The 22715-nt window shown below is 44.3% G+C and overlaps 1 protein-coding gene across 10 annotated transcripts in view; it reads left to right on the forward strand.

Annotated features, from left to right (window-relative positions):
- The window catches only part of CACNA1A (calcium voltage-gated channel subunit alpha1 A), a 285358-nt gene that overhangs the window by 100770 nt on the left and 161873 nt on the right, over positions 1 to 22715 (forward strand). For 9 of the 10 annotated variants that reach the window (XM_082729516.1, XM_082729517.1, XM_082729519.1 and 6 more), the window contains exons 4-5: positions 9278 to 9384; positions 11714 to 11853. In XM_082729516.1, coding sequence (XP_082585642.1) covers positions 9278 to 9384; positions 11714 to 11853 — 247 coding nt within the window. The remainder of the gene's footprint in view (positions 1 to 9277; positions 9385 to 11713; positions 11854 to 22715) is intronic. The other variant, XM_082729520.1, reaches the window with a different exon arrangement.

Consider the following 22715-nt stretch of genomic DNA (forward strand, 5'->3'; position numbering starts at 1 on the left):
GTAAGGATCTCTTCCAGTGATTAAGAAGGAAGGGGCCAGCATAGGCAGTAGTCTTCCCGTGGAAATTGAAGGTCATAGAGAGTAACCGGCTCTACCAGTCTGACTCTCAGCTTTTATTTTCCTGTGGGCCTTAGTATTTTGGCTGCTGGGACTTCCTTTAACTTTGGACTTCCTGCTGAGTCCAGTGACACTGGGAAAGACTTTCATGGCTTGTCTGGTCAGAAGAGGGAGAATTTCTTGGCTTGTTTATACCCTATCTTGGGGGCCTTCTTGTTGGCTGCAACTAGTTTAGAGAGGGCCTTCTTCACCTCTCCTGGCTTCTTGGGTAGTCTTACCATACTTAGATTCAGAGGGTCCTTTTTTTTCACTTGCTTTCCTGGGGCCCTTCTCCTTGGCCTCACTGGGTTTCTTTGGGGCAATCATGGCAGATATCTGCCTCGGTTTGATTTTCTTTTTGTTCTCGGGGACTAATTTGAAGCAGCCAGTGATCTCCTTGGCCTTGGAGTTGATGGCCCTCACGGAATTTCCAAGTTTGAGTTTAAGCTAAGAGGTTGATGAAATGCTCAGAGAAGATGCCAAGTGCCAAGGACATGGAAGATTTCACTGATCACTGCACAGGTTGACAGTACCACACAAGGGGAGAAGGACTTGCCTGGGCAGAGGGAACATCTCAGGGAATGTGATTGTGTGAGCAGGTTACTCATCACAGCTTTGTAGTAGAGACAAACTGGAAGCATATAAGAAAATGTGAAATGATGATGCATTAACTCACAAGAATACTGCACAGCCTTTTAAAAGAAGGCGATCCAGTGTGTCAATATGGGAAAATGGGTCCAGTGCTGTGAGGGGTACAGCAGAGGTCAGAACATTGCATAACACAATGGCATTTTTATAAAAGGAAAATATGATTTCATAGGTTTGTTTTCACTCATTTGGTGGTATTTATCGAGCACTTGCTATGTGTTGGGCAGTAAATCCTGGGGACATAGCTGAGAACAAGCCCCAGATGGGGCTGACATTCCAGTAAGAGATCAACGTAATAAAGTAAATAAGTAAAATGCGTAGTTTGATGTGATAAGTTGCTAAAATAATTAACAAAAAGCAAGCAGGGAGGGGGATGGCAGTATTGGTGGGGCTGAGACTTTAGACCTGGTAGCCAGGAAGGTCTCACTGGGAAGATAATGTTTTGGTATCTCCTGATGGATGCAAGGGAATGAGCCCTGCCCATATTTAGGGGAAGAGTAACTCAAGAAGACACAGCAGCCAGGGTAAAGAACATGTGTAGGGAAAAATCTGAAAAATAGACAGCAAACTGCTAATGGTGGTTATCCCTGGGCTGTGGGCTGGGGTAAGGGCTTTTCATTTTTTAAATAATACAATATAAATTTTAAAACTAAAAAGAATACAATAAACATGTATTCTTTTTATAACTAAAAGCAGTTATTTAAAAAGAAAGATCTTGAGAGCTGCCTGGGTGGTGTTTCTGTTCGTGGTTCATGGCTCAGAGGAAAGTCAGTGAGTAACAGCATATAATAGGAACTATGAGAATCAAGGAGAAAGAAAAGAAGCACAACCAACAACAATTTTTTAGAAATTGAAGATTTTTTTTTTAGAGATTCTCCGTATCATAATATAATTAGCCATCTTAAAGTGAACAATTCAGTGGCATTTAGAATATTCACATCATCTGGTGACCACCACCTCCATCTAGCTCCAAAACATTTCCTACCCCCAAAAGGAAATCCTGCCTCATGAAGCAGTTGCTCCTGATTTCCTCCTGCCCCTCACCTCCTGGCAAGCGTGACTCTGTATTTTGTCTCTATTGAGTCACAGATCCTGGATAGCCAAAAAGGTCGAGATAGCCATCTGTGGGTGAGTGGATAAATAAATTGAAGTACACCCACACACACATCCATAAAATGGAATTCATTCCACACAATGAAATACTACACAGCCATGAAAAGGAACAAAGTACGTGTACACACCCCTACATAGATGGCCCCCAAATCATTATGCTGAATGAAAGATGCCAGACAAAAAAAAAATCACATGTTGTATAATCCCACTTATATGGGATACCTGCTAGAGATTTTTGCAACTTTTTTTTTCTTTAAAGATTTATTTATTTATTTATTTGACAGACAGAGATCACAAGTAGGCAGAGAGGCAGGCAGAGAGAGAGGAGGAAGCAGGCTCCCTGCAGAGCAGAGAGCCCGATGCGGGGCTCGATCCCAAGACCCTGGGATCATGACCTGAGCCGAAGGCAGAGGCTTCAACCCACTGAGCCACCCAGGCACCCTGCAACTTTTATTTTGAGCCCAGTATTTGTGGAGTGGATCGCCTAACTTCACTGCCTCCTGTTTGGGGAATGATTTCAGATTTGAGAGAAGGCTCGGTCAGCCATGATGGGAGTGCATGTTGAAAGCTTCCAGTGAAGGGAAGGGACTGAGACTTGGATGGCAAAAGTGGCATAGGATAGGTTAATAATACTGGTAGCTGTCATTGTCATAAACATAATAATATAAGCACTGATTGCATGATCACAAGGAGATGAACCCTATCTTATGCTTTTATAAGCATGTTAAGTTTCTTTTTTATATAAACATGTTACGTTTTCTTAATATTAAGATCCAATGCAGGAACCAGAGTAAATAATAGTTAAATACATATGTATTGAGTGCACACTATATCCCAGGTCCTGTTCTAAATGTATTGTGGGTGTCCATTCATTCTTTTCACAGCCCTGCAATGTAAGCATGACTTTTTAATTTTATATGAGGAAACAGGCTCAGAAAAGGAAATTTTTTTGGCCAACATCAGAACCATGCCTGACCCCCAAACCCTTTTAACTACTTTTTCTATGACTTCTCACGTAGTATTTCCAGTTTTCTGAGCAGAAGCTTGATCCAGATGCCCTGGGTAGACTTCTCTCTATAGAACCAAAGTGTTGAAATTTCTTTGATTATATTAAAAAACAAATGACACATCACATCTATTTGGTGTTGGGTTTTTTATTTTTTCTTCATTTGATTTTCCTGGTGACATAATAAATTTTTTTTTCTCTACCCTAGATGTGAAATGTAGGTCTTTACAAATGTCTAGAGTGTGTTCATCTTTGACGCTGATTGCTTGCCCTGCCCCAGGCTTGCTGTGTCTGGATGGATGTGAAATTAAGTGTCTCCGCTTGCCGCTGGCCATGGTGCTGAAAAGTTCCCAGGCTGCAACCAGAGTTGCCCTGAGTCGTGTTGTCACCACTAGAGTCTCTAGCTAATGGACTGGTGTAAAGCTCTTTTGTAGGCTTGGCTTTTGGCTGTTCTATGCATTGGAGAGTTCAAACTCCATGTCTGAGAACTGGACACTCTCTGGAGTATTGGAAGGTAAAATTTTTGTTAACGTAGCCCGCTTGGGATGGGTTTATGAGGGCATGGATTAGCCTGCGGTTGTTGATCATGACTACAACTACATTCAGTTGTGGTAGTTGGGATTCAGTTGAGGTCTAATCCATTTGGTTTCATCCATATGGTTAAGGTTCCAGGTGTACCCCAACTTCAATTTTTAAATAAAGAAAAAACTATCCACCCTCTAATAAGAGTAAGCTGCTGGATGGTCTTTGGTTTGCAAGCATGGATGTTGGGGTGAGTGAATGCTCTTCCAGTATTTCCTCTGTGGTCGTGAGCAATTCTCTTAACCTCTCTAAGCCTTGATCTCCTTATCTGGAAAATGGAGCTTGCAACTTACCTTGTAGAACTGTTGCAAGAAATTAACTGAAACGAGTGTAAAATGCTTAGCACGGTGTCTGCCCAATGAAGCAGTTGATAAACACAGCTGTAATTAGGTTGTTGTGCCTGTTAATGGGCCCATAATAGTTTATCATATTGCCAAGTTAAATGCTGGCATTTGTTTAGCGAAGCAAAGAATATGTCCTAAACTCATACATCTAGGACCCTGGTACCCCCCGCTCTTTTCCTGGTAATTGTGAAGAGCATGGAACTAACATGAAAATAAGGTCTGTTTGGCTTCTCTCTACAAGTTCAACTGCCTGGTTGACTCACTGAAGTATCTGTTTCCTCAGAACATCAGGCAGCCCCTATATTAGAGGAAAGGTCTTGATGAGTTAAAAATCCTGATTTGATTTTTACAACAACCACAGGAAGTTGGGAACGAGGTAGGGATGGGAGATCATAAGGAGAAGGATGAATTACTTAGACATTCTACAAGGTCTTGCTAAGGAGCTGGAACCATCAGCCATGCCTACTTTGCAAACTGATTTTCTTTGATGTTCTGGATCCCAAGAGCAGATCCTGTTAGCAGATACAGCTCTTCTTCCCTGGGAAGAATCACTTGGTCATTTCCAGTGTCACACACAACCCCTTTCTGGGGCCTCTGTGGTCCTGATCAATCTAATTTGGAGGCGGGGAGCTTTGTGTGTCTGCGCTTGCCTGCAGGGCTGTTTGCTATCCTGACTTCCACAAGCCATTTCAGGAGCCAGCTTTTCCTCCCATCAGGGATGCTTCTCCCCTTTCATCTCTTCTCCCCGCACTCCCTCCCCTTGGCCTCTCGGCTGGCTGATTATTCTGGATCCCGCTGACACAGGTGCTTTCTCCCTGAACCAATCGGGGAGCAGGAAAGCTCAGCTCAGCTAGCAGAAGCATTGCTCACCGCAGCTGTGAGTTAGAACCCAGGATTTCTAAATTGGGAGGAAAAGGCACGACTCAGGGTTGGGCTGAGAAAGCCTCACCTCCCCCTGCCTGGACTACCTTTGACTTCTGCCTGGGGTGAGGCATCTCTTCCCATGCTAAGAACACAGTACCCCATCTCTGTGTCCATGTGCCTACCACTTCAATGCATATTTTAAGAAGCTATATTCTTGACATGGCCACCAAGACTTGGCATACAACAGAGTGGGGAGAGAAGATGCACAAACCAGGACCCACCCACCTTTCCTTCCTTATTCAGGTGTTTATTGAGCATCTACTATAAAAACAGATGCTCTCTTAGGTGCAGAGAACAAAGCAGTGAACAAAGTAAACAAAAATCCCTGCTTGCATGGAGCTTATAGTCTATTAGCGAAGACAAACAGTGAACAAGATAAAGAAGAAAAATAGAGCATATATTTGACCAGGGATGGGGCCGAGGAAAAAAATAAGCAAGGCAAGAGGTAAAGGTCTTATGGGGTTGTGACCTTTGAGTAAAGACCTAAAGGGAGTGAGGGAGGGAACCATGTGGGTCTGTGGGGAAAAAATATTACAGGAGAGAGAACAGCAGGTACAAAGGCCCTGGTGTGGGACATGCCTCGTGTTTGGGGAATGTGGAGGAGGCCAGTGTGGCTGCAGCTGAGCCAACACAGGGAGACAGAGGTCATGAGAGCAGGGAGGTCATGCTGGGTCTTGCTGGCTACCAGGAAGACTGGCTTTTCTTCTGAGTGACATGGGAGTCATGGGAAGGCTGTGACTCCTTCCATGTCAGCTGGAATTTTCTTTTCTGCATATTTGTCTCGTGCCAGTTTACTCTTATTTCATCAAGATCTTGGGTTTCTTACCAGCCCCTTTACCTGTGTGCAGCCAGAAGACTGGTCTGGGGCTCCCAAAGTCTCCTCCTAGGGTCAGAATGTGGAGGAGAGAGGGGAGCCCCCACCTCTCTTGAGATGACTCAAAGCCACAATTACCTGGTCTCCTCCTACCCTTGAAATAGATCTAAGGCAAACTTCACTGTGCACACAGATCCCCTGAAGATCTTGCTAAAATGCAGATTCTGACTCAGCAGGTCAGCGAGGGGGGAGGGGGGCTAGACTTTGCATTTCTAAAGGATGCAGCTGATGCTCTTCTGCGGCCATTCAGTAGCAAGGGTATGAGGTCAGTGTTGCCAGTTCCCATAGGGGGGCAGATCTGTGGACATTGGCAGGGTCCGTGTGTGCATGGAGGGAGAAGGGTTAATATTTGATAGCCAGTATTGCCATGTTTGACAAGAAAAAAGCAGTAAGGTAGGAGTGGGCAGCCTCTTTCCGTTCTCCCCCATGCTGTGGCTTCATTCCTCTATCCGGAGAGCTCTGGGCCTGAAATCCGGTGACACTGGACAATTGAAATCCTGATAATGCAACCCTGAAAGTGCTGCTTGCTGCCAGTCTTCTGGGACTCTTCCTGGAACCTCAGCTCAAGTCTGATGGAGAGGAAGTCACATCCCAGCTGATTAGGGGCAGGAGGCCACACACCCCCTCTACCCCAGGAGTGAGCCAGCAGCTCCACACAGAAGTGAGCAAGGAGCTAGTTGGCAGGGAAGGGAAGTGAAATCATCAGATTCAAATCATGGCTTCAGAAGCCTCGGCAAGGGGAGGCCAGGGAAGGGCTTGGCGTTGCTTCTCTGTATACAAATATTGTCTCTTATTTTCTGGGCTGCAGGGTGAGGCAGAATGGAATATTTGTGCAACATAGCCCAGCTTTGTTCTCTGTGCTCCTAATGACTGTCAGCTTGGAGGCAGGAAGCCAATCAGAGGCACTCGTCGGCAGGGCCGGCTTTTGTTGGCTCCCCAAATTGCCCTGAGTGTCAGATTTGCTTTTCAGAGTGTGCACGAAGCGCAGCTCAGCCGCTTTCAGCTGGAGGCAAAGGCCGAAGCCGAAGCCGGTGACAAAGGCCTGGTTTTCCTGGTTTACTTAGGCTCTTACCCCCAAGGTTGTCCATTCCAGACTTTCTTTTCCCACCTGGAAAGTGAGTATATACTCTCACTCCACCAGCCTATAAGATCCTTTGGTTTTATGGAGCTTCCAAAAGGCCCAACCTAACTCTAGGGCCAAAGGACAGAACAAGGCAAGTTAGGCTTCCAAGGGAGAAAGCTGGGAGGAGGCCAGGGGTTTAACATGGCCAAGTCCACCAGGGCATGCTCTTTGATCCTTCCATAGAACAATGGACCCGGTGTTCCTAGGGGACACTTGGCAATATCTGGATGTCGTTACGTTTTGGTTGTCGGAACTGGAGAGAAGGAGATGCTGTTGTTCATCACTCCCACCACAGGGAATGACCTGCCCCCAGATGTCAGTAGTACCAAGGTGGAGAAGCTCTACTCCAGACTGACCAGTACCCTGTGGCTTTCCCTTCTGACACCCACTTCTCTACACCCAGATTGACTGGACAGTGCCTGTGTGGGTCTGGCAGGGGGACAGGGGACATTCTGGTTCACCAGCTGATCAGCAGATCAGGTCCTAATGTAAAGTGAGCAGGGATGGCTCTCCCCAAGTAGAGACCCTCCAGCAGGTCACCAGGCCTTGTCCGCCCAGAGCAGTTTTCCCAGGAGGCAAGAAGGAGTTTGTGCCTGGAGGGAGAGGGAATGCCACATCTGGAAATAACCACACAGACTACCCTTTCCCTCCATCAGATCTTGAAAGGTCAGCTTCTCGGAAGCCTACCCTGACCACCATATTATTTTCTACTTATTGAGGTAAAATTCATGTAACAATATTAACCATTCTTAAGTGACTAATTCAGTGGCATTTAGTACATTCAGAGTGTTTGTTGTACATTATCTGTCTAGTTCCAAAACATTAAGCAGTCACTTCCCAACCCCCTCCCCCGGCCCTTGGCAACCACCCATCTGCTTTCTGACTCTGTGGATTTGCCTGTTCTAGACATTTTACACACACAGAATCATACTGTATGTGGCCTTTTATGCGCGGCTTCTTTCACTCTGCACAATGTTTCTGAGGTTCCTCCACACTGTGCTGTGCATTAGCACTTCATTTTTATGGCCAAGGATGGTTCCGTTGTCCGGATAGACCAGTTTTTGTTCATCCATACATCCACGCTGCTTCCACCTTTTGGCTGTTGCAGTGGTGTTGCTATGAGCATGGGTTTCGGTACCTGCTTTTCAGTTCTCTGGGGTGTACACCTAGGATATGCATTGCTGGATCATATGGTAATTCTGTGGGCTTTTTGAGGAATCACCAAACTATTTTCCACAGAGGCTGCACCATTCCACCAGCAACACACAAAAGTTCTAATTTCTCACATCCTTGCCAATGCTTACTGTTTTCTGTGGGGTTTTTTGTTTGTTTTGTTTTTGCTCTGTTTTGTTTTGTTTTAGCTCTAGTGGATGGGGAGTGGTACCTCATTGTGGTTTTGATTTGCAGTTCACTAATGGTTGATGAAGTTGAGCATGTTTGCATGTGTTGATTGGCTATTTGAATATCTTCTTTGGAGATATATCTACTCAGGCCATTTGCTCATTATTTATTGGGACTCCCTTTTGTCGTTGAGTGACAAATGTTCCTTATATATTCTGGATGCCAGACTTACCAGATACATGATTTGCAAATATTTTCTCTTGTTCTGTTGGTTGTCTTTTCACTTTCTTGATGATGCTCTTTGATGTACAAAGTTTTTAATTTTGGTGATGTCTAGTTTGCCTATTTTTTCTTTTGTTGATTGTGCTTTGGGCATCAGATCGGAACACTGTACTGCACTTATTTTATAAAAAGATTTACTAAAAAAAAAAAGGTTTACTTATTTATTATTTGAGAGTGAGAGAGAGAGAGAGAGCATGAGGAGGGGGAGAAGCAGAGAGAGAGGGAGAGAGAGAATCTCAAGCAGACTCCCTGCCATGCTCAGAGCCTGATGTGGGGGATTGATCTCACAACCCTGAGAACATGACCTAAGCCGAAATCAAGACTTGGATGTGCTTACCTAACTGAGCCACCTAGGCACCCCGACTACCGTACTTTAATTGCAACCCCCAACCTCCTTTCCTGCTTTTTCTCTGTGTAGCATTCACCACCTTGTAATGTTCTATATGTGTGGTTGTCTCACACACTCACTTCTTCCCCATGAGGGCAGAGATTTTTGTTTCTTTTACTGTAAGCTGTGTCCCCAGTGCCCTGAACAGGGCCCGGCACCCAGTATGTGCTGAATTAATATTTGCTCTGTGGATGTTGGAGGTGAGATGGAGAATAACATCTACATTTTCCTTAAAAAGTCATCTGCTGGGTCTTTAGAGCAACGATGCTACTTCACAGGACACTCTCGTTGTGGGTGCATGTTATTGTCCAGACTTCTCAGTGTGCAACACCGAGAGTGAGCTGTGATGTAAGCGGTGGACTTTGGGTGATAATGTTGTGTTGGTGTAAGTCTATTGATTATAACAATGCACCATTTGGTTGGGGGGGGGATGTTGATAATGGGGGGGAGTTGTGCATGTGTGGGGGCAGAGGGAGAATGGGGAATCTCTCTACCTTCTGCTGAGTTTTGCTGGGAGCCTAAACAAGCTGGAAAGATTTTCCTTAATTCCTCCATACTCCCTTTGAATATATGATTTTAGCCACCATCATAGCAAACTGCATTGTCCTTGCTCTGGAACAACACCTACCCGACGATGACAAGACCCCAATGTCTGAACGACTGGTAAGTGATGTCTCTCTTGAGGGGGTCTCTCTTTTGCTTTAGAGGCAAGCTGCCATGGCTGGGGTTGGGAGGGGGGGGGCTTGGGGACAGAGGGCAGAGTGGACTCTCAGTCGTGGAGCCAAGAGCTGGATCATGAATCATGAGCCCCCCCGCCTGGGACGCCTAAATTTCATGAATACCAATAATCTGGAGAGAGAGAGGCCTTCATGACTTATCCCTCCAGACCTGGCAAACCCAGTGCCAACCAGGATGACAGTGTTTGACAAGTGTTTATGTGGTCCATAGAAACATCCTATTAGAAACAAAATTCTTGTGAAAGATGTTGAGTATACATGGAAATGGAGAGAATAATACAATGAACCCCTCCATGAACCCCTCAGCTAGATTCAACTGTTTTTCAAGACGTTGCCCTGTTTGCTTTGCTTGTCCCCTTGGATTTCACTGGTTTGTCTTTTCCTGGGCAAAATCGTTGAAGGCAAATCCCACACAACTTGTCAGTTCTTTGCCATGTAATTACTTAACTCTGCATCACTAAAAATATGGGCATTTTTCTTCCATTACCACAGTGACATTTTTACACCCAACACGACTTGCAGTGGTTTCTTGGAACCATGTCACACCCAGTCAGAAATCAGATTTTCGTGTTTGTCTCAGAAATAGCATTTTTTGGTCAGTTTGGTCAAACCAGGATCCAAGCAGGGCCTAGATTTTGTTATGTTGCTTAAACCTTTTTTTTTTTTTTAAGATTTTATTTGTTTATTTTTGAGAGAGAGAGAGAGAGTACACAAGCACAAAGAGGGTGAGGGGCAGACGGAGAAGCAGAATCCCTACTGAACAGGGAGCCTGATGTGGGCCTTGATCCAGGGACCCTGAGATCATGACCTGAGGCAAAGACAGATGCCCAATGAACTGAGCCACCCAGGCATTCCTGCATAAGCCCTTTAAACTAAAGTAACTGTTTTTACTCCTGCCCTTGACTTATGGCGGAAACCAGTCCCATAGCCCTAAGACATGTCCCACATTCTGATGTTAGCTTGGTTCCTTGCATCTGGTGTCATTTGGCTTGTTCTTCTATCTTCTGTGTCTCCTGTCATGGATATCAGCTCTGGGGGACGTTCACAGTCCTCATTCAAAGTTACTCATTTGGTGAAACTCAGCAGAGCTATAAACTAACACTAAGATTTTTCTCAATTCCCCTACCCATCCCTAAGCCCCCTGGTTCCTGGCATTCTGACAGTGCAAAGAAGGAGACTTCTTTTCCTTTCTGTCACCTTTTCAGATCCAGCTGTAATAGCTCAAGGGTAGGTAGAGGGGGGTGTAAGAATCCACTCATTCCTAATCCACAAAATATAGATGGTTCTCAAGGCACCTAAATGTTAATAGGTATGAATTATAATATGTATTCTAAAACATATCACTAACCTATTAAACTTATGATTTCAAGACTTTTCTTTTTTTTTGGTTTTTGTTTAAGGTGAAGGTAAGAGAGTCAGCTAGAAAAATAGAAAGCAAGTAGTAGTATCATGGCAAGCTGATAGGAAAAGAATCATGAAGGCAGAAAGGATTGAAGCTTGAGAAACTTCATAACAGATTGGAAAACATCCATGTAGGGGCTCTGATGGAGTGGAGCTTACAGCTTAATTTAAAATATTATAGACTACCAGCTGGAAGCCAGAAACTCACAGGAGGTTCAGTGAGGGTCTGGGGACCAGGACACTGGCCATTTGCCAGCAAATGCGGAAGTATCACTCCAGTATTTTAGCAACCTGAAGAGCTGTGCTGGTGCATACCAGCTGAGACCCTTCGCGAGTGTCAGATCCAGGGGTGAGGTTGGTATATAGGGTCTAACCTCAAAGGTCTTGAGTGATCTGTGTGACAGACATAATGAACCAGTGCTTTCCAGTAGAATTTTCTGCAGTGATGGGAATGCTCTCCATCTGCACTGTCTGATAGAATAGTCACTGGAATGTGGCTTCTGTGTCTGAGGAACTGAATTCTTATTGTATTTCACTTGAATTAACTTACAGTTAAATAGCCACATGTGACCAGTGGCTGCTATACTAGACATCATGGATCCAAACAAACAATTCTGTTTGACCAATCAATATGTGAGATTGGCCAAAAGGAAAGAAGGAGGGTACTTTCTCCACGCTTCTGCCTCTCTTGCAAAAGCAAGAGAACTCTAGGAAGGATGCTTTGGGAGGAAATGGGTGCTGGAGGGTAGGAGAGGTGAGAAAAAATGGGTAGAGATGTCTGGGTGGGCAAGGTCCCCAATGATGCCACCCTCTGCCCAGCCAAAAATCTTGACTTTACCTTCTCTCCCTTCCAGGATGATACAGAACCATACTTCATTGGAATTTTTTGTTTCGAGGCTGGCATTAAAATCATCGCCCTGGGGTTTGCCTTCCATAAAGGCTCTTACTTAAGGAATGGTTGGAACGTGATGGACTTTGTGGTGGTGCTAACAGGGTAAGTGTCAGATGCTGTGCTTCTTAGAATTATTTCGAACTCTAAAGACTTGGGAAACATCGTGGTTGGTGTGTACAGGCTGGGCTCGGGAAGGCTGAGTCCCCATGTTCTTCACCATGCCTCTGCATCTTGCACCCATCTCCATACTCTGGCTGCGTGTTGCAGCAGATGCTTTTGGTTACAATTAGAATAACGGCTTATTAGTGTTGACTGCTTCCAGAGAGCTTTCTGTGCATTCTCTCATTTAATCCTCACAGCAACCCAATGAATTAGGAAATATTAATATTCCTGTGGGACCACGGAGAGATCTGAAGCACAGATAGGAACTTGCCTAAGATCACCCTGCTAGTGGAATTGGAATTTGAACCTAATATTATTATGTGATTCCAGAAATCAAGTTTTTAACTGTTGTGTGTATGTGGTCCTTTTGTCTCACTTGGGGATGCCTTTATTCCAAGTTGGTCTTGATTTCTAGCTGGTAAATGTTTGTTGAGGACTTCTGAGTGTAATGGTTTATGGAAGGACTGTGGAGAAAACCAAGCTAGATAAGGTACAGTGACCGTCTTAGAAGAGTTTTTGGATCTGTATATAGCATGCCACAGTTGAAAGGTGAGTGTGTATACACTTTCCATGAAGGACCCTCTGTATAAGGTAACACTAGCTGTTATGACAACAATAGAAGAAACTGGGTAATATTTTACACATAACAGAAATTTATTTCTCACTCATTGAAAGTCCAAAACAGTTGTTCCTTGTTGGCAGGGCTCTCTCCTTCAAGCAGTGATTGAGGGAACCCAGGCCCTTGCCACATTGTGACTCCTCATTGTTGACTCACAGTTTCCAAGAACTCTGTGCTTGTCTACACCAAACCACGGAAGAGAAATGAGCACACAAAGTGATACTAGGAAGGTTTTATGGGCCTGGCACAGGCCTCTTCCTTTCCTGTTCTTTTGGCTAGAATTTATTCACATGACACACATCACTGCAGGGGAAGCTGAGAAACATTTGACTGTGCTTAGAAGAAAGGAAGGTGGATTTGCTGAGTAGCGAGTCAGGCTCTTTCAGGGACCCCAAAGTTCTATAACAGATGTCAGCATAGACATTACCATTTTGTGCTCATTTCTGGCTCCTCTGCCCACCCACTCTTCTCCTCCAAGATAAGACTGGCTTATCTTCCAAGACCCCTATTCATTGCTCATAGTTCCCCTCTGTGGGGGTCATAGCTGTCTTCTGTGGTGTCACAGTTCTCTGTGGGGTCACAGCTGTCCTCTGTGGGATTACAGCTGTTCTCTGTGGGGTCACAGTTCTCCTTGGGGGTCATAGCTGTCCTCTGTGGAGTTCCAGCTCCCCTCTGTGGTGTCACAGCTCCCTTGTATGGGGTCACAGCTCTCCTCTGTGGGGTCACAGCCGTCCTCTTTGGGGTTGTAATTCTCTTCGAGGATCAAATTTCTCCTCTAGGCTCTGTTCCAGAGCCCGTCTCTCCTGGCAGATGTCATGGGTCTTAGCACCCATGCTGTGGTGGCTGGGCTCCTGCAATTCAGGTTTTGAGCACATTTGTTGTTTAAGAGCAATGTTGCTTTTCCCAAAAAGAGCTTTGTCATATTGGGCTGTTTTGGTAGAGGCATTCAGATTTGAGTAGTCTGTTGTGGGTACCCTGGGCTAGCTCTAGTGGGCTTGAGTGCTCCCTAAGGGTCCTCTGTTTCTTGTTCCCATAGTTCTGTGGCTTGGGACCTTGGCAAGTTCCAAGAACATGTTGTGATATTGGGCATCTTTTTCTTACCTTAGTAGGAAACTTGTCTGTGAAACATCCTAATAGCTGACTTTGTTATTGTTGTTGTTAAAAGTATGTAACAAAGGGGTGCCTGGGTGCCTCTGGCCATTAAGCATCTGACTCTGGATTTGGGCTTGGGTCCTGATCTCAGGGTTATGGGATCAGGCTCCACATTCAGTGTGGAGTTGACTTGAGATGCACTCTTTCTCCCTCTCCCTTTGCTCCACCCTACCACAGTCGTGCTCCCCTCCCTTGCGTGAAGCATTGAGTGTTATATACAAACAATGAATCATGGAACACTACATCAAAAGCTAATGATGTACTCTATGGTGACTAACATAATATAATAAAAAATTAAAATAAATCTTTTTTTTAAAGTGCAAAACAAAGTATTCAGACATTCAAAAAATAGAGAATAATATAACAAATATTCATGTATACAAATACCCATTCAGTGAATATTTTTTGCACATTTATGTGCCAGGTTCTGAGACACAGCAGTGAACAAAACAGATAAAAGTCCCTCCTTTTGTGCAACAGATAGTCAAGTGGTGAAGAAAAACTAAATGAATGAATGAGTGAATGAATAAATATCTAGTGTGTTAGGTGGCAGTGAGGGCTACAGAGAAACAATCAACAGAGAAGACATGCTATGAGCAGGAGGATTGTAAAACAGGGAAGACTTTATTGGGAAGGCAGTATTTGAATGAAAACCTGAAGGAGGTGAGTGAATGAGCCTTCGGGATAGCTAAAGGAGGAAAGTGCCACGCAGAGGGAATAGCACATTCAAAGGTGCTGAGGCTGGACTGTGTCTGATATGTTTGATGAACAGTGAGAAAGCTAGAGTGGCTGGAACAGAGTGAGGGAGAGAGTGGAAGAGGTGAGGACAGGTAGGTGATGGAACAACAGCCTACCATCGGAATGAAAACTTTCTTTTTCTTTTCTTTAAAGATTTGTTTATTTACTTGGTGTGAGGGGGGGTGGGGGGGCAGAGGGAGAGGGAGAGAGAAACTCAAGCAGACTCCACGCTGAGTGTGGAGGCTGACACAGGGCTCTATCCAACAATCCTGAGATGATGACCTGAGCTAAAACCAAGAGTTGGACGCTCAATCAACTGAGCCACCCAGGCGCCCCCAAATGAAATCTTTCTCTTACAGTGTAAGTCCCCTGTGTTCTCTTCCCTGTCCTTGTTTCTTTCTTTTCCTGGTGCAGAAACACTTCCTGAGTTTTGTGTTTAACATTTCCAGTTATGTATTTGCCCTTTTATATATGTGTAAATAAGGGTATAGGAAATTTGTAGTATCTGCTTTATATTTTGACAACATAAATATATGAGAAATATAAATAGTGCATTCTTACACAGTTTTAGGTTTCTCTGTAAACATTTCTTTCTACAGCCTTCCTTCTGCACTCACCATGAGATTAATGTGATTGACAAGACTAGGTCTCATTCATCCATTTTCCCTGCTGCATCGTATTCTGCAGTATGAGTATTCTACCATGTATTTATCTTTTTGGGTTGTTTCCAGCTTTGGGCTATTTTGAACCAAGCTGTCCCCTCACTCTTGCCAGTGGATTTCTCTAGGGCAATCTACCTGGGATTGGAACTGCTGAGTTGTGTACTCTGTGCATCCTTGGCTTCATGAGGCATTGCCAAATAGCTCTGCAAAGTGGTTGTGCCAATTTATACTCCCTGGGGGCTGACTTTTGCTGGCAGGGGCTGGCTTGACCTTGCTGGCAGGAAGAAGCCTTAAAATCCTTGTGTTTTTTGTTTTTTGTTTTTTATAACATGGTTCTTGGAATATCAGAGAAGCTCGTATGCCATTCAGCATATCATAAGTCTCAATCAATGGTCATTAAGTTGAAAGGCGGATGTGTGATAAATTAGTTAGCCACTTGGGTATTTGCATTTGCTTTTTGGTTACAACAACGTGATCTTTTCCCTAGTTTTTTGACATCTGATGAGGCCCTAGAGGAGAAATTTTTTATCGGAGATAGGTCCTGAGGATGAGAGCATTAGAATTAATGGGATTCATGGATCCTCTGAAATTGCATGCAAAAATTATGTGTGTATGTATATTTTTCTGGTCTGTAGTTTTCATTAGATTCTTAGGGGGTCCTGCTCCTAACACCACAAGGAGCCGCCATTCTGTTCCTTTCTTACCCCTTTTCCTTTCCCTCTGCATTTTTCCTGCCTTCCTTTCTCCTGCTTGGCTCCCTGTTGCTTCTCCCATAATTGGCGACCCTTCTTTATTGTCTAGTGGTTCTATATCCTTCAAATCAAGCACATAACTCAAATTTCATTACTTCAAATTCCAGTGGGCTGTTTGGTCTCCCATTGGGCTGCAAGCAAGGAACAGAGAGTAGGGACTGCAAGCCCTGCAAACTCAGCTTTCTGTGCAATGGCACTGCCAAGCAAAGGCGGTACACTCTTAGTTCTGCATTCCAGGGGTAGGGGATGTGAGGGTATTAATCTGACAACATGGCCCTAATGAGCACTTTTTGATTAACTCATTGTCTTCTCACATTTCTAAGCAAACCGCAGCATTAAAACACCATTCATTTTTTTCATGGATTAATAGGGTTCTTGCCTTCTTCTTTTGTAAAATTTGGCAGGAAATATCATACCAATGGAGTCTGGTTTGTTCTGTGTAGTTCAAGGCCTCAGAGAAATTCTAACTTTGCAATTTTATCAAACCCCTTTGAAGTGGGCTTCTATTGTATTTGAAGGTCTGATCGTTAAATTGAAATCGTGTAAGAGGAGGATTTCAGAAGCTTGGCTGTATTTCTGGGATGACAGAGCTTTGACTGTAGTGCTCAAATATATATATGAACATCTGGGAGGTCAAATGATGCAAGTGTGCATGTTAACAAAGGAGATTGTGGACATGACCAGGGTAGGGATGAATACAGTTGTTTTTGTGCTCATGGGCTTAGCCCTGTACCTGGCATAGTTGCTCAGTAAAATAAATGGCTGCAAAGCTGTAATACTTCTGAGATACAGAGTGTTCAGGAAAATGTACTAAGCTGTTTATGGAAATGGAGATCATTGCATCGATATAGCTAAATAGCCTGGGAGTCTATGACAGATACTCTGATACTCAGGTAAGGCATGGGACAGATGAACTCTCGGTCCTTGCCAACTCTGACATTTCATGACTCTGTAAAAATTATTCCATTTTGGAAGGTTCTACCAGCTACTCCAGGCTTTGGACAGTTTTGTTGAGGATCAGAACTGAAGAAAATACCCAGCTACTGGGGGACCATCAGGAAAGGACGGCTTTGCTTTCATAGCATCACTGAATTTTAGGACTCAATGGACTCTGGCAGGTCCAAACCCTTTATTTCACTCGCAAGAGAGTTAAGACACAGAGAGGCTAAGTTATTTGCCCAAACTCAAGTTACACTGAGATAATGGCAAATCAGGAAACTTCTGAATCAGAATCTGTGTTCATGTCAAGGAACCTAGAACCCCAGTTTGGGGGCAGTGAGAGTGGTATAATATAATGCCCCGCTGAGTTTCTGCCATCAGAGCCTTGCATTTTCCTTCCTTCTGTCCAAGTATCCAGCTATAGCCCCTTTCCAGAGAGATAGAAAGGGAGTCTCAGATAGTAATCCCAGTTCCCCCTTACACAGCTGAAGAAACTGGGGTCCAACAGAGTCAGAATGACTTGACCAGAGTCACACACCTCACACTGTCTTCCCTTTGATCAATTTAACAAACACATATCACCAATCTTCACTCTCTCCTCCTTCCTTCACCTCCACGTTGCTGTTCTGAGTTGCCTGAAAATAAAAACAGCATTCTAAACACAACAACAACAACAACAAAACCCAATTGGCACTCTAACTCAGGAGACCAACTAACAGCTCCTGTAAATACCAGCTGCATTTTATTTTAACTTCTGTCTGCATTAATTCCCCCCCGCCCCACATTCCACCGTGGATCAGTATCCTGGGTATCATAAGAATTCCCTACCATGGCACAAATGCTTCTTATCATTCAGAGTTTTATCCTTGAGAGAGCATTGATCTTTTTATTGTTCAAAAGTGTTTGGTGTCATGATATTTGCTGAACTGTGTTCCACCAGGAGCAGCCTCACTTCCTAACAGCAGGAGGTAGCTTCTCCATCTTGTAATATGGTGATGGTGATAATAATGTTGTTGGCTGCCATGCTTGTTATTCCCATTATTTATTAAGCATTTACTATGTTCCAGCACTATTAACAATTTTATGTGTATTATCACATTTCAGTTCCGCAAGCCTTTTGTAGAGATGAATCTGAGGCTCAGAGAGCCTCAGGGATCCTCCAGCTAATAAAGGGTGGATCAGGATCTCAACCACTCTACTGGGACCATGCCCTAAAACTAGGATAACCTGAAGCCCAAGTTAAATTCAAAGAGCCATATTCACCACAGTATCCCTATGAACATAATACCTGTTACTAGTAGCAGTGGCAACATTGACAAATTAGAACTTAGAAGGCACTTTATATGTTCAGGTGATCTTTATAGCCCTCTGAATTAAGTACCACTATTACTCCCACTTTACAGTTGAAGAAACCAAGGTTCAAAGAGACTAAACACCTTGCCCAATGTCATCTACCTCATAAGTGGTAGATCTAGGATTTGAACTCATTAGATCTGGAGATAGAATCCATATTCTTGAGTCCTACACCATTTCTTTAAAATGAAGTTTTTCAGGAAAGTCAGGAGGATCTTTATTTTGCTTTCCCATCTTGGACTCTATGATAGCAGGGGAAAAAAATGGGCAGAAGAGATGTCCACACATGGAAGACTGGCCCAGGCTAATGGTTAAGACTTGGGCTTCAGAGTTGGAAGGATCTCTGCCAGTGATGAACTCGAGAACGTGCATGTATCCCTCCAAACCTCAGTTTTCTCATCTGGAAAAAGGGATAGCATCTGCCTCTTTGGGCTGTGGTAGGGATTAGAAAGGCAACATTGTAGCCAACACCGTGAACTGAGCCCCTGGACCGTTCCGAGTTCTTCATAAATGGGAGTTGGTGAATTGAAGGGAAAGAAATTAGAACATACTCCTTTGGAGGTGTGTGGTAGATCCTGCAAATGTCCCACTCCATATTCGTCCTGCTCACCTCTGAGTTTACCTCTCCTGGGCAGTTCCCATGCAAGCTAACCTCCTTGTACCTCCAGTACCAAAGGAGGTACCTCCTTGTACCTTGTAACCTCCAGTACCTCCTTGTACCTCTCATTTTTCTGCATCTGTGCTGGAGGGTCTTCTCCAGACTTGCAGGAGTTTGTTCAGCCACATGACAGACATTTAACACCCCCAGAAGCAGCCCCTTAACCAGTGAGAAAGGGAGTCCATGTGTAAATAGGCCTGGCTTCCCTGTTCCTCGGTGAGACTTGGAGGTGTGTTCTACCTCTCAAAGGGCCTTCCACAGGATTGAATACTAGTTTCTCACAATGATACCCATTCATCAGCGCTCCCTTTACCGACTTCATGCTTTCTAGTTTATCCCTTTTAATTCCATGGATCATCTCCCAAAAGTGCTTGTCTTGGAGCCATAATAGCTTGAAGCCTAGCAGGTTAGAGATTTCAGCACCCCGGACAGCGCACAGCACACTTCAGATAAAGACTTCCTCCTTTCTCCCTCTGCCCCTGATTGGAGTGGGGAGGGACTGAGTGAGGACCAGATGGCCAGGTGACATTGCTCCATACTGCGCTTCTTGGCCAGTTTCCTTGTGTGGCTGGAGAAGACCTTGCCATCCATCTCTCAGCAGGTTTAGGGGCTGATCGAGGTCTTGTCCTCTTGAATTGCTATGACAAACACCAGCCTGCCTCCAGAGAGACATCTGGCCACTGCCTCTACAGTTTGCAGGGCTAAATGACTCCTCTCTTCGCACCAGGGCAGGGAGGCGGCTGCCTGGCGGGCAGAGGAAATCTCAGCGGAACGGGAAGCAAGTGGGTGCCTGGGGCTGAGAAAGAGGCTGCCAAATGAGAGACACTGTGCTTTGCTTTATGCAGGAGGAGCTACAGGCATTGGAGATGCTCTGTTGTTACAGAGGTTGTAGAAAGTGGACAGTCTCCTCTCTGGGCAGGACCTGGGCCTAACCCAGAGATGACAAGTTCTCACCTTCAATGGGGTCATGTAATAGGATGGTAAAACTGAGGCTTGGGGGGCGGAGTATAGGAATATCAAAGCCCCATTTTTCTTTATTTCTCTGGCTATGAGGAGCTTTTTGGTTTTGTCTGCCAATCTTAAAGGTTTAAATACCTTCAGTACCGATGTTCCCCAAACTTAAGTCTTCTGCTCAGAGCTCTCTTGCAGTCTCCACATGGGGAGGAGTCCACAGACATCTCACAGTCATGATGTCCAAAACTGAACTCCGGCATCCTTCTCATATTTCCCTTCCTGTCTTTTTACATCATTGGATGGCAGCTCCATCCTTCCAGGGGCTCTGGCTAAAAATATTGACACCTTCTCCCTTGTGGTCAATCCTTTTGCAAATTCTGTAGGTTCTGTCTTTTTCTACCTCCCCTGCCACTACCTGAGCTGAGCCATCATCATCTCTCAGCCTTGATGGAGCAGGCTGTACCTAGGTCTCTTTGCTTCTGCCCTCCTCCCCTACAGCCTGTTATCAGCACACACAGCCAGAAGGATCCTTTTAACACATAAATTAGATCAAATCACTCTTCTGCTCACATCTTTCTCATGGTTCTTGTCTCACTCAGTATAAAAGCCAAAGTCCTCAGCACAGCCCACAAGGACCTGCATGATCTACCCCATCACCTCCCACCCTCATCAGTAGCCACCCTCAATCACTTGGCACCAGCGGCTCTGGGCTCCTCACTGCTCCTTGAACACTTCAGACATGTTTCCACCTCAGGGCCCTTGCACTTGCAGTGCCCTATACCTGGTATGCTTTTCTCAATCCATTTCCTCATCTTTAAGACTTTACACCAATGTCCCCTGGCTCCTTATCTACAATTCCAACACTTTTCACACTTCGTGTCCTCTTTCTTCTATTTAGATTTTTTTCTGTGTTCTTGCCACTTTCCGACAAACTATGTATTTTACTTCATTTTCTGCCAGTCTCCTCCACTAGGTAAGTTCCCTGCAGACAGGGATTTGGTTTCTTCTGCTCTTGGTGCTATTCCCCCATGCCTAGAATAGCACCTGGCACACAGGAGGTGCTCAATAGATGTTTTTGACAGAACAACTGAATTGATGGTACCTATAACCTGCCAATATGGAGGGAAGTCTCAGTGTCCAATAAACTAAGGCACAGAAGCCCCTTCCCAAGTGCCCCTGCATTTCGCCTGGTCTAGATCAGATGGTGCAGTTTTGGAGGGCAGTTGGAAGTGTCAACTTAACTATCATATGTACTGTGGCTATGGTAAGTCTGCCCATTTGCTGTCATCCTGCCCTAGGAATTATGGCGTGTCTTATGCATTGAGTTCTCAATGGACTAAAACTCCTCTAGAACCAACTGTTAGCTACCTTGCAATAACAAAGTGGCACAAGAATGAACAGGATTGTGTGGAAGGGGGTGTGGTCTGAGCAGGGTCTGAGCATTCTCAGGCCTACTGTATAAAGTTGTGCAGGTTGCACACTGAACCAGGCAGCTGGAGTGTATTTTCTAAGTGTTTAACTCGTCTACATGTAAACTTCTTTCGGAGACATCACAGGCAAAAAAGTATCAAATAATTCATGCCCGGGAGTCCCTTCCACCCTAAGAAGCTTTGATTTTAGGAGTCACTTTTTTTGTGTGGTGCTGAAGAGACATGGTTGGTGTCGAAGGTTATGGGTTGTTTTGTTTTCACTGTTCACAGGCATATTTGGAGGCCACCCACAGAATTTTAGGACATGAAACAGGCAGTAGAAACAGGCAGAAAGGAAACTGAAAACTCTTAAGTCCTGCTCTGGGTGCTAAAATGTGGCTGGTGCTCCTTTCCTTTGCTTTACATTAGTATGCCAGGGATGTGAAGTTGAATCATTATAATATTGAGTGGACAGGAGGAATCAGACTGAGAGGTCTTTGTAAATTAGACCGATGAGTTTTGATTCATAGGAAATAGCCCTGGATGTTTTCAAAGCAGAAACTGCAAAGTGTGTAGCAGAACTGCATTCTATGCACATCTGACTTATACAAAATCATTGTTATGTAATTGGCACCCATAGAAAAAGAAAAAAGATGAATATAATAATTAAATTGTGAGGTCATTTCTACCTGCCATTGCATTTAGTGAGTTTTTTTTTCCCAAGGAATGAGTATGATTCATGTTCTTCCTAGAGCCTAGTACCTCAGCTAGGAATGTTTTCTCTTCAAGTAAAAGAAGAGACATCTAGAGGGGGCTTTAGTATGAAGGAGATGTTTTTGTTACCTGATTTAGAAATCCACAAATCTGTAGGCGAGGATTAATTGAATGGCTCAGTGATGTCTTCCTACCCGCCTCAGTGAGTTGAATTTTTACCTCATGATTTGTTGCCCCAAGGTGGCAAAATGGCTGCCACATCTCATCCTCTCATGGCTCATTCAAAAGCAGGAAAATAATGACAAGGAGAGAAAACTCTCACTGGAGGCTTTTCATTTTTATCTAGGAGAAACAAATCTTGCCCAGAAGTTCCCCCAGAAGGTTTCCCTCCACATCTGATTGGCTATACCCGGGGCACAAGACCATTTCCAGCTTCAGGGCAGACCAGAAACATGCATGTCTGGTATATTTGCCATTTTCTGGAAGGCTAGTTCTGCTTGTAAGAAAGATGGGGGAGAAGGAAATGGCTGTTGGGACAGTTAGAGATATCTGTCAAATAAAGCATACTATTCACATTCTTTTATATCACATATTACTGTCCACATTATACATGCTTATTACTGCCCAGGCTTAAATGTGCAAAACTATCCATATTGTACTTTATGGATGATTTAAAGTTTTGTCAAAGGTGTTTTTTGAGTCTGCAATTTTTTCCTTGTGCACTTACTTCAGAATCAGAACTTAACTCTCCCACGTAAGACAGAACATCACTTTGTGGATGTGAATTCACATTCCTGGTTCTCATGCTCAGAGGATGTGTGACTTCTGGCACATGATTTACTCTTCATCTTT

The sequence above is a fragment of the Mustela nivalis genome, assembly GCF_964662115.1.
Source record: "Mustela nivalis genome assembly, chromosome: 1".
NCBI lineage: Eukaryota > Metazoa > Chordata > Mammalia > Carnivora > Mustelidae > Mustela > Mustela nivalis.